General features: G+C 44.6%; 2 protein-coding genes across 6 annotated transcripts in view; one reads left to right on the plus strand and one right to left on the minus strand.

The window, feature by feature from the left end:
- Positions 1 to 2,788, plus strand: part of POLG (DNA polymerase gamma, catalytic subunit) — a 575,771-nt gene extending 572,983 nt beyond the window's left edge. For all 5 annotated transcript variants that reach the window (XM_078683205.1, XM_078683206.1, XM_078683203.1 and 2 more), the window contains exon 23: positions 2,425 to 2,788. In XM_078683205.1, coding sequence (XP_078539331.1) covers positions 2,425 to 2,489 — 65 coding nt within the window. In that variant the 3' untranslated portion in view covers positions 2,490 to 2,788. The remainder of the gene's footprint in view (positions 1 to 2,424) is intronic.
- Positions 1,324 to 12,233, minus strand: part of FANCI (FA complementation group I) — a 765,095-nt gene continuing 754,185 nt past the window's right edge. The window contains exons 37-38 of the mRNA XM_078683200.1: positions 3,523 to 3,645; positions 1,324 to 3,069 (exon numbers count right to left, since the gene is read on the minus strand). Coding sequence (XP_078539326.1) covers positions 3,007 to 3,069; positions 3,523 to 3,645 — 186 coding nt within the window. The 3' untranslated portion in view covers positions 1,324 to 3,006. The remainder of the gene's footprint in view (positions 3,070 to 3,522; positions 3,646 to 12,233) is intronic.

The raw sequence follows: 12,233 nt of genomic DNA on the forward strand, positions 1-12,233 counted from the left end.
AAAGTTGGGGAAAAATAAGAATCAAAAAGTGACTCGAGGTACCGCCCTCTCCAGATCTGCGCTGGCAGGCGCAAAAAAAAGAACTGACGTCACAACGCCAACGACGAAAGCGGAGTCGACCGACGCTACCTACCGACATGAAGGAGTACTGCTGAAGAAAAATTCTCCGGATCCAGTCTGCCGCCTGGGGGTAATTCTAAGGTGGGGAATCCATAACTAATAGTCTCTTTCGGATATCCTAGTTCTTTTCCAGGGGTATACTCATCAGTCATAAGCAACCCACCCGCCTCCCCGGATGAATGCCTTTGGTATAGTAGAACTCTGCCTTATTATCACTACACATGATGATACGCTGTTAAAAAAAAGACCTGACCTAACTGTCACCTGTGGTGCATGATGGGAGCTTGGAGGTCTTAAAGGCACAGCGCCAGTTTTTATTCTGTTGTGGTTTTCTATATGCAGCCTATTGGCTAACTTCCTGCTATTACTTCAACTTTTCCTTGAAAATAAAGGTTATGTTAAAACAGTAAAGGAGTGCATGTTCTATGTTACAGAAATGCTGAATAGATTGGTTTATATTTTAAACGAAACATCCAATGCAATTTTAGCCTATTGGATGGTTTAGGCTGCATGTTTATAGAAATATATATATATATATATATATATGTGTATGTTTGGAGGTACTACGTACTCAGAGTTTTTGTTACACATACATACATATAACGTGGGCGGGACTTTTCAGTGCTTATGACTTAAATGAGCATACCCTTGGAAGAGAACTAGGATTACAGGTAAGTAACTTATCCTTTTCTGTCTTCGAGCAGCTATGCAGTGTACCAAGCCTTCTTGTCTTATTCATGCATACATTCTCGCTCATTTCGAAACTCCAATGTTTTGTGTTATTAAAAAGTTTTTAACCAAAGGCAAAATCTACTTTTAAGAAATACTGATTCCACGTGAGCCAGAGTGCTTCAGAAGGGACAGCAGCTTGTTTCCTTTTTTAAGTTCAGCGGTGTGCCTCTGTCGCAGATGGATGGGACGCGCTCAGGTTTAAATCTCAATCCTTCAGGACGTAGTCTACAACATGTTGTTCCTGAATTAATAAAGATTTAAATGTACTAACTTGCATGCTAGTCTTTTCATTGAACTTAGTCAGTTGTAATTTTCTAACAGAGAACAAATAAATCACACACTTATTGCGGGAGGTGGGGCTACCTTTTTGTCATGGCGCCCATGGTTTTACTTATCAGAAAAAGGGTTATGACAAATGATTTAACATACTTGATGTACATCGATAATTATTGCAAAAATATATTGCAATTAACAGTTTACATACAAAGCTTTATTGAAAGCGATTAACCTTAATCACCTATAGCAGTCAGTCAGTTTTGAAAATACAGTAAAGTGCCAGAGCAGGAATTTGGGACTCATTAGAATTCTATCACTGAGACGAGAATTCTACGTTTGAGAGTACACATACCGTTATGCCACCAGTACATATTACACTTTTATTATTTATTCAAAATTACATTTAGTTTTTAAACAAATATCAAGTGCGATAAGATATTAGAGTTGGGGGGGGGGGGGAACAGACCGTCACCATCACCTTAAAGTACATGCAAACCATTTACAGTGTCACATTCGGAGAGGCTGTTGATGGTCCTCTGTTTTGTAAATTTTTGCTGGCACCATGGGGTGCTCTGACACAAATTGTGGTTTCAATCAAATACGTGTCTGTCTACAATGGGTTTTATTAATACAAAACTATGGCAGGGATTCCAGTAGTGGCTGCTTTTCTTGAAACAGTTTGTCTATTAAGTACACAACAAATAAAGCACTGCAAGATAGCAAAGAAGCGGCGGCGTCCTGATTGACAATGGTTTGAAATCATGAAATATTTATTCCCTTACGAAAATAGTAACTGCCTTTGTTTTGGCATAGGTAATTTTTTAATTTATTTGTAACCATATTCAATGCTTTTTTTCTATTCTTATGCAATTTTTGGAAATATACGAACCCAAAAGGATGTTGTTTTCTGCAAAAGAAGTTTATAAAGAAAAAATATATACATTTATGTTGAAGCTCTAAATACCCATTTGTTTTTCACTATGAGCCACGCATGTAAAACCATGAAAATTTAATAAAGACCTTAACTAGAAAATGTTGCAGAAGAGATTCTGTCAGCAGTGAGAAAGATCCTTTTGTATTCTTGATATTTTTTCTGTAAAATGTAGCCATACCAGAATTCACAATCAATGAGCAAATCAATAATGATTTGTAAGTGATAATTTGAACCATGTTTTTCTTGTGGAAGATTGTAGTTCTACCAGCCACACAAATGAATTGCTATGTCTCCGGAGAAGTTCAGTTATTAAAATTAACACAAGCATTTAAGTACTTAATGTTCTTTGTTTTTATCTCCAGGTGAAGCTTTGGACATCTATCAAATTATTGAATTAACCAATGGCTCGCTAGTAAAAGGAAAGTAAATAAGATTGACAGTTATGAGTGCGTTGTATGCACTCACTTACTCCCGTGGAGTCAATACTTCAGAGGTTCCTGTTTGGAAGGACACAATTTCAGTTCTTGAATAGATTTGAGGACAGCCTCAGTGTCGGAAGAGCTCGAGTCCTGAAGCTTTCTGAGGGGCTGAGATTTATCTTCAGTTTATAGCATAAGATGACAAAAATTCTGTATTTTGTTAAGATATTTACTTAATAACGTCCTGTACATTTGAAAACTTTGAAATGCACCAAGGTATCAATAAACAATATTTGGTTACCCTAAATCCAGCAGTAAGCATTTTATTTTAGTGTAAATGTGTTCCTGCTGCTACTTTTTTGTCCTTTTCATCTTGAATAAAGTCAATATCTGCCTCTATAAATACATGTGCAATTTATCAAAACATCTGAAGGCTTTCCAGAGTTCTGCGTTCCATTAGCAAAAACGGAGTTAATGCTAAAGAGAGACCAAGGAGTAGCTGTGGTTTACATTTAAGAAGCAACTTCATTTCTTTCTTCTTTTCTTTTTTGGTTCTTGGCTCACCACTGGATCCTCTGTTGCAGCAGTCTGAGAAACAAATTAAAAATGTCAACAAAAATAGCTCAACCGCCCCCCAAAAAAATCTTGAATAGGAAAATATTAAATAAAATACTGGATGACTAGGAAACAAGAAATAAGATTGGTGAACGAATAGCTTAGCTTTGAACACTTGTGTGAATAGTAAATTGCCTTGAGACATCGAAATACATACCCTAAATACGTTCCTAAACAATTTAATACTGTACAGGGATTTTCTATGTGCAGGTTAATTGTATACGGATTATTCTAATTTCCAAAGCATACCAAAAAAAAGATATTTGTATTGCCAACTGCACTGCGCTTAAAAGTGGAAAGCAAGTTTTAATCCTGGAAAGAGGCATTTAGAAATGTTACCAGGGCTAGTCCTAAAACTAACTTGTAAAAAGGCTCTTTTAAAAATTCTGCCATGAACTATAGAAGTAATACAGTGACCATTCTGACCTCGTCGTTGTCTCCATTTTCAGTATCTTCTGCTTCTTTTTCTTTCATAACAGCATCCAGCGATGCTGCGTTTATCCTAAAATCGCGTGATGTACTTAGCTTCATGTACTGCATTAAGTTCACCTTTTGTACAAACCAAAGAAAAAACAATTTACAGAGAGATTAACTTACATTCTTCAATAAAAAGAGCATATTGCTGGAAAAGGTTGAATGGACATTTAGTAGTAACAATGGTAAATGTATATTTTGTAATGCTGGATGTAGAGAAGACAAGATGGTCTCCAATTATGATATGTTAAAGAGGCGTAAAGGGAACAGTCAAAACATCTGTCAAAAACACTTTGTACCTCATAGACTAGAGATACAAAAAGACAAAGTGGAGTAGAACAAATTACTTATTTTACATATCGCACTTTATGGCAGATTCCTCACATCAGAATATTCCCTAAGCACCAGACTGGATCCATAAAAAATTTTCAGCATTGCATTCACACGCTGCTAGGTGGCGGTGTGCGCCTCCGTACTACCCTGGAAGTGAAGGAGCGGAGCTGCATATAAATTCCACCCCTGCACGCTGAAGCCAGTTTCTTATTTCCCTTTCTGCACCCTCAGAAACAGAGCATGAACAGAAGTTGGTACCAGTGTGCTGAACTCTAAAGTGGGACCTTTTTAGAAGTTAAAAAAAGCTACTCCAAAAACTAGGGAGGTGGGAGGACAGTGAGTAATCTGCAGTTAGAGTATCCACCAGAAAGAGTGTTACCACTCTTCTGATCTGTATGTAAATACCTCTTTTTGTATGGTCACCCTAAAGTTTTTGGAAGGATGCTACTGGTTATTCAACGCTGGAGAAGGGTCTCGCCATCTTGGGCAGAATGGTGCATCCTGGGATAGCCATATGCCACACTCAACAGGAAGTGGTCGCCTGGTGGGAGGGAACCTGGTAGCCCATTGGCTACCAACCGTATTGTGCTCTGAGGGGCACTTTTGAAGCATAAACAGGGCACCCGTGACACCCAGACTTCAGATCTCAACTGACTTGGAAGGACTGCCCTTCTGCACAGAGGGATCAGTAAAGAAAGGCTGCGCCAACTAGAACTGCACCTAGTGGCTAGCAAAGAGAGGGAATGTGCCGGTACTACTCAGGGAGAAATTGTCTCCAGATCACAGTCAAACCAAATGAACTTGAGGGCCAGCTAACAGACCTCCTGTTCGTAGCATAGGGACAGAACAGCTGAAGAAGCCTGCTGGGACAAGTTGGTAGCACAAAGTCTTCAGGTCGCAACCATAACTATCGCGTAGCACCGAGGACCAAGACTGATGCACAGAGTTAAAGGGGGTGGTAGGTGTATTACAAGGTGAGGTAGCACTAGCACAACCACATAATACACCCAGTTCCTCACATGATGGATACTTCTAAAAACAGTTTCCTCAACTTGGAATAAATGCAAAAAGCAGATCCCTCCCAAGGTGAAACGTCTGTGGAGAAGACCCAGACCAAAATGCCTGCAGGACCAAGAGGACAAAGTCTCCTTCCCACTGGACTTACCTACCAAGGTTGCAATGATTTGAAAATCACTCACACCAACATTACAGCCAGACATGTGTCGAGCAAAGGCACTCAGCGAGCCAAAGTAGCAGCAGCAGCCTTAGCCCTAGTGAAATGAGCTCTCAGACCTTCCAGGGGCTGCTTCTTGGACAGTGTGTAGCAGACCGTAATTGAGAGGACAATCCACTTTGGCAGGGTCCTCTTCTGCACAACTTTCCCTTTCTTCCATCCAGAGAACCATACAAAAGAACAAATTACTTACCTTCGGTAACAATGTATCTGTAAGAGACATAAGTTAGTTATAGATGTCTTACCTTAGAATTACCCCCCGGCGTCAGACTGGATCTTGAGAATTGTTTTCTTAGCAGTACCCCTGCGCATCGATGGGTGTCGTCGGTCGACTCCACGTCCATCGTCGGCGTTGTGGTCGCCGGGATGATGTTGCAGTGCCCACTTAGACGCCGCACCTGTACGCTGACGTCAGTTCTAACATGACTTTCCACGCCAGAAGCGCAGAGCCATTAAAGACACTGACCATTAGTGCGCCAAAACTAAGGCCCTGTAATGGAGCCCCTATTCCTAGAACTCAATATGCAGAGCAGGGACAATGGATGGGGCGGTAAGGAATCTATAACTAACTTATGTCTCCTACGGATAGATGGTTACTGAAGGTAAGTAACTTGTTCATCTGAAAGAGACAGTTAGTTATAGATTCCTTGCCTTAGAATAGATACCCCAGCAAAGGAGTGACTGCAAACTAGGTTCACACCAGAAAGTCCTGGAGATCAGAACGGGCACATTAGCCAGATAAACATATGCATAGATGCACATGTGACCGCCTGGCAGATATTAAGAAGGAGGACACCAAGTGCCAAAACAGTGGTTGCTGCTGTAACCATAGTGGAATGAACATGCGGCCCCACTGTATGTTCCTTTTTCATTAAAGCATATAGATTTTAAATCAAAGGACAACCCATTGGGAAATAGCATGCTTCTGAACAGCCTGACCTTTCTTACCACCTACATATGTAACGAAGAGGTGTTCATCCACCCAGAAATCTTTTGTGCAGTCAAGGTAGAAGGACAGCGCACATTTAGGGTCCAGACAGTGGAGTCTCTGTTATGTTATGTTATCCGGGGTTTTATACGCACAGCTACTCTACTGAGTGTCCCGGCGCTGGGTGAGTATGACTGAACTAGACAGGAAGAAAACCAAGTGTACCATGGGCAAAGTATTCCGTTATTGCTGAAACAGCCATGTTTTCAGGGCTTTTCTGAAAGGAAGCAGATCGTGGAGGAGTCTTACAGCAAGTGGCAGATCATTCCATAGCTTAGCCGCTTTCACCCAAAAAGATCAGCCTCCAATACGAGAGTATTTCACCACCGGAGTGGATGCTAAAGCCAATGCGGTAGAGCGAAGAGAACGATGAGGATGATAAAATTGCACTCTCTTCCTCAGGTAAGGGGCACCGTACCCATGTACAGCCAACAAAGCCAGCACCAGGGCCTTGAACTGTATCCGCTTCCGAACCGGAAGCCAGTGTAGAGACTTCAGATGAGCAGACATTCGGGTCCTGGCGCCAAGAGAAAGAATAGCTCTGGCCGCCGCGTTTTGCACTACTTGGAGGAGGGTGAGTAAATACTCTGGAAGCCCCAGATAAAGAATGTTAACGTAGTCCAGCCTGGATCCAATCAAGCCCTGGACCACAATTTTCCTGCAGGGGATCGAGAGCAAACGAAGAAACTGTTTAATCATTTTCAAAAACCCAAAGCACTGGCCAGCCACCATCTGGACCTGTATCTTCATACTCAGAGAGTCATTGATTTTTATGCCAAGGTTTTTTACAGACGATACTGGATTAGCTGGAGAGTGCATGTCCTGCGGCCACCAGTTCCGCCAAAAGATGGTAGAAGGGCAACCAAAGAACATGATCTCCGACTTGTCAGAATTACATTTCAGTTCATTCAACTGGAGCCAGGAGAACATCGCCGACAGGCAGGCCATAATAGCTTCCCCCTTAAACTCAGAAACTTTGTCACATGTAAAAAGGAGTTGGGTGTCGTCAGCATACAACACTATTTTCGCTCCATGCGACTCAACAAGACTGGCCAATGGGGACATGTACAAATTGAATAGAGTTGGGCTAAGCACCGAGCCCTGGGGTACGCCAACCTCCAAAGGAGAAATTAGGGCGGAAAAAGGAGGAGCCCACATAGTTTGTTGGCGCCCAGACAAAAAAGAAGCAAACCATTTGAGAACCATCCCTCTAAAGCCGGCCTCCTGGAGTCTCTTCAGGAGTCGACTATGAGGGATGGTGTCAAAGGCAGCTGAGAGATCTAACAATATCAGCATAGCCTTGCCAGCTTTATCCGAGACGTCCTTAATGGATTTTCAAATTTCCAGAAGCGCTGTTTCGGTGCTGAAATTAGGGCGGAAACCAGGTTGGCTCAGATGCAGGATGTTATTCGTCTCCAAAAAGGCAAAAGCAACTGAGTGAACATATTTTTCCAGTACTTTGGAAAAAAAAAAGGCAGAAGGGAAATTGGCCTATAATTAGCGGTAAGCTCTGGATCCAAATTGGATTTTTTTTAGAAGGGGAAGGATAAGAGCTTCCTTCCACTTGTCAGGAATCAGCCCCTGCTGCAGGGATGTATTCAAAATAGAGTTCACATAAGAATTAATGGAGGCAGCTATTAATGCCAAAGTAGACGCAGGGTAAGGGTCAGAAGGGCCCCTGATTTTAGGCTCTTCAAAATGCCCAATTATGTAGCCAATGTCGAAGGAGGAAACTCGTAGATACAAGGACCGCTCTCCGGAGGGTCAGGGTGAGAGTGCACGTTATCCTGGATATTAGCCTCAAGGGAGCTAGGAAAAGTGTCCTGGATCGTTCTAATTTTATCAGCAAAAAATAGAGCAATCTGTTCCACCCATAGATATTAAGGGGAGAAAGACCTAGTTACGGCATTCGGGGATGCAAATTCCTTTACTATTTAAAAATCTCTTTATTTGTATTCCCAGCAGCTTCTGTTCTAGATGAGAATTTTTTTTTTCTCTTTAAGGATAAGTTTGTGGTGCATTTTAAGTGCTTGTTTATAAGCAGTCTTCTCAAGACTCTCAATCTTTTTCCGCCACGCTCTCGTGAATCTTTTGCATGTTCTCCTGCTTTCTTTAAGAGCAGGCGTGAACCAGGGAGCCGAGGCTCGAGAGGTCAGGGCGGGAAGAGGGCGGGGCGAGCTCTTCTGCCCGAAGCAGCAGCCAATTGTCCAGGACTGTAACATCGTCTTCCACATTACCACTCAAACCGAGTGGATGGGAGCTGAGGGCCACCATCACCGCTTCGGGTATAATGCGATGGTAAGGTCTAAAACTGCCCATACAAGGCTTACTCTGAGTATTAAAGGGTGCGTTCTCACGATGCACTTTAAACTCTAAAAGAAAGTGGTCAGACCACACCAGAGGCTGGGTAGGAGAGACATCTAAGTCCCATGTGGAAAAGACCTGTTCAAGAGTATGACCCTTTTCGTGAGTTGAGGAGATATTAACAGGTGGAAACCTAGGGTTTCAGCCCCTACAATATTTTCTGAGTGAAGAAGCACGCAGGAGTATGTGTTCTTAAAAATAATGGCTATACCTCCACCTCTGCTGTTAGGGCGGTCTTTCCGGACCATTTGGTAACTCTTGGGAATGGCTGAGGCAATTGCAGGATTGGAGTCAGGTCTCCGTTAGAAATAGAAAATCCGGGCTAACCTCTTCCAATACTTAAAATATATTGAGAGCGTGCTTATGCATAGATCTGGTGTTGAGGAGCAGGCAAAGCAGTTTACTTTCCGTCCTGGCTTTGTTCAAGCTAGAGGACACAGAAGCTTGGGTCAAGGGGATTCCGGTAGGTTCAAAGGATAAGATAGGCGCCCAACCACAGTGGGAGCATAATGTACTCTTAGATATACTGTCAGGAGATGGTGGGGTGCAGCAACGTACACCTTTACACATTTCCCTTACGCTATCTATAAAAAAAGTCTGTCGGGCAATAGTACTTGCAGACCCACCAGCAGCGTTTCCAGCGCCGGGCGCTTCTGGGGCGCAGACGGGCTTGCCTTTGGCGCGCCCGCTGCACGTTCGCCCCAGAGTGCTTTTTAAAGGCCACCCTCAATTAGCGCTAGAGCGCTAATCCCGGAAACACGGTGGTTCCGCTTGCACGGACGGGCTCACCCGAAAGAGAGCAGAGGAAGTCGGGCTGATCAGCAGCCAAACTGCGGCAGAGATCAATTAAAAACAACAAGAAACAGCAAGTTAAAAGAGTTGACAGAGAGCGAGATTAAAATCTGTCATGTCCTTGGAAGGGTGCGGAGGTAGGAAAACGATGAGCAAAGTGATGGTTTGTCCTGTGTGAAATTATGTCACCACTTTAGGAAGGAACGAGGACCTCGTCCCAAGCACTACTTTGTCCAAATGCACAGAAAAGAAAGGGGCTTGGAAGACAGCGCCTTAAGCTCACTCACCCTGCGAGCAGAGGTGATAGCAACAAGGAAGGCAGTTTTTACAGTAAGGTGCTTGAGAAAACAGATGCGAAGTGGCTCGAAGGGAGCACACATAAGATATGTTAGAACAAGATTCAAGTCCAATTTGTGCATTATGAAAGGGGATGGAAGAAAGAGATGAGTAATGCCCTTAAATAATCTACTGACCATGGGACACTTGAAAAAGGCTGGATGATCTGGCAGCCGAAGAAAAGCAGAGATAGCAGCAAGATAGCCTTTAAGAGTGCCGAGAGCAGGACCCTGCTGGGCCCAAAAAACAGTATGTACTAGAGAACCTCTGAAAGGAGGGCAGAAAGGGGATCCGCAGCCTTTGCTGTGCACCATGTTACAAACATGTTCCATCTACAGGAGTGTACCATTTTAGTGGAGGGATGCCTGGCTGCCAAGATGACATTACAAACTTTGGGCGGAAGGTAAAAAGCTGTCAACTGTCGCCACTCAATCTCCAGGCAAGAAGAGGGAGGCTGGACAGGTTCGGATGAAGAACCGTCCCCTGCTGCAGCGACAGAAGATCCTCCCAATGGGGCAGTCTGACTTGTGGATCGATGGCCATTCTCAGGAGCTCGGGGTACCAGACTCCTCGTGCCCAGTCTGGAGCCACAAAAATGACTTGGGAAGGAAGAACAAGGGAACCCTACTCACAAAACAAAAATGACTTGGGCCCGGTCACGCTTGATCTTCTTCAGCTCTAGGGGCAGCAGTGGTACAGACAGAAAGGCATAAAAAAGGCCGCAACTCCAGTTGTGGCCAAAAGTGGCGCCGAGCGAGTGCCGCCTTGCAAATTCTGATGCGCAGAACTGGTGACATTGTGCGTTCTCTTCGGTGGCGGACAGCTCTAATCAAGGCTCTCCCCATGGTTGAAAGAGACCTTGCACCACCTCCGGGTGAAGATGCCATTTGTGTTCTACCAGGCACCGGCGGCTGAGTTCATCCGCCATGGCGTTCAGAGAACCTGCCAGCTGTTGAACCACCAGAGTCATGCCCTGATGTTGCAGCCATGTCCAGAGGCGTAGAGCCTCTTGACATAGGGTCCATGACGCCACCTCACCCTATTTGTGGTAGTACCACCTGGCGGTGGTGTTGTCGGTGAACACCTGCACCACTTTCTCTTTGAGAGAGGGAAGGAATGCTTTCAGTGCCAGGCGGCTCACCTGAAGCTCCAACAGGTTGATATGGAGCCCGAACTCCGCTAGAGACGAGATGTCTCTGACCTCCGCCTATCCCAGAAATTACGCATCTGTCCCCAGTGTGATATCTGGTTGGGGAAGATCTGCCTCTGACCCAAGCTTGGTTTATTAGCCACCACTGTAGTTGTTGTGCAGTTCCCTCTGAGGTCTGGACGTAGTCGGAAAGATTCCCCATGTGCTGTGCCCAGTGGAACTTCAGGTCGCACTGCAGAGCCCGCATATACCATCTGGCATGATCTACTAGCAGGATGTAAGAAGCCATGAGTCCCAGCAGCCTCAGGGTCATTCTCACTGAAATCCGGGATAGATGCTGATACATCGGTATCAAATAAAAGAATTGTGCTGGGGCTTGAAGATTTAAATGTTACTTCTTTGGAATGATTCCAATCAATCGCATTAGTTTGTGCAAAGCGTATTTATTGGCACATCAAGTGAACAGCCAACACGTGTTTCACCCCTGAATAGTCCCGGCTCTTAGCGTAGGCAGGATAGGTAAAGGTTCTATCTACTAATCTCGGCGTAATGCCTGGTCTGTCCAACTCCGTTTGGGTATCATAGCCCGAATATCCCGGACTCGCTGCTCAGGAGGATAGGCCCGAAACTGCACTGTGTCCAGAACTGCTCGGATGAAGGGAATCGTCTGAGATGGAGTCAGGTGTGACTTCAGCACGGTGATAGTCAACCCCAGCGAGTGAAGGAGGTCTGCGGTGAACCCGCCTTCAACAACCACTCGTCGAGATAGTGGATGACTGGAACCCCTGATCTGTGCAGATGGGCAGCCACCACTGCCATCCTTTCGTGAACACCCGAGGGGCACTGGTAAGGCCAAAGTGGAACACGGTGAACGGAATGTGCTTGTGGCCTACCATAAACCGGAGATAGCATCTGTGGGCTGGCAGGATGGGAATATGGAAATAGGCATCCTGCAAGTCCAACATCACCATCCAGTCTCCAGGGTCGAGGGCAGACAGGACTTGAGCCAACATAAGCATTTTGAAGTTCTCCTTCTGGAGGATGCGGTTTAGGTCCATGGGGCAGGGGGTGTAGAATAGGACATAGGCCTTTGTCCTTCTTGGGCACCAGAAAGTAGTGGGAATAGCAACCACAACCTACTTCTGGCGCAGGGTCCCTCTCAGTAGCTCCCTTGGCCAAGAGAGCTGAGACTTCCTGGCGGGGAAGCGCCAAATAATCCTCCGACATGAGATTGATAGACGGTATCATGGACAGAGGGGTTAGTCTCAAAGGGGAGGGAGTAGCCCCTTCGGACTATGCAAAACCCACCTGTCCGACGTGATTAATTGCCAGTGGGGGAGGTGATGGCGAATGCTACTTCCCCCTGGCCGTTGATGGCCCTGAAGAACAAGTTACTTACCTTTGGTAACAATATATATGTAAGAGACATACATTAGGTATAGATTACTTACCTTCAGAATTACCCT

Source organism: Lissotriton helveticus, chromosome 3_1 (genome assembly GCF_964261635.1).
Source record: "Lissotriton helveticus chromosome 3_1, aLisHel1.1, whole genome shotgun sequence".
NCBI lineage: Eukaryota > Metazoa > Chordata > Amphibia > Caudata > Salamandridae > Lissotriton > Lissotriton helveticus.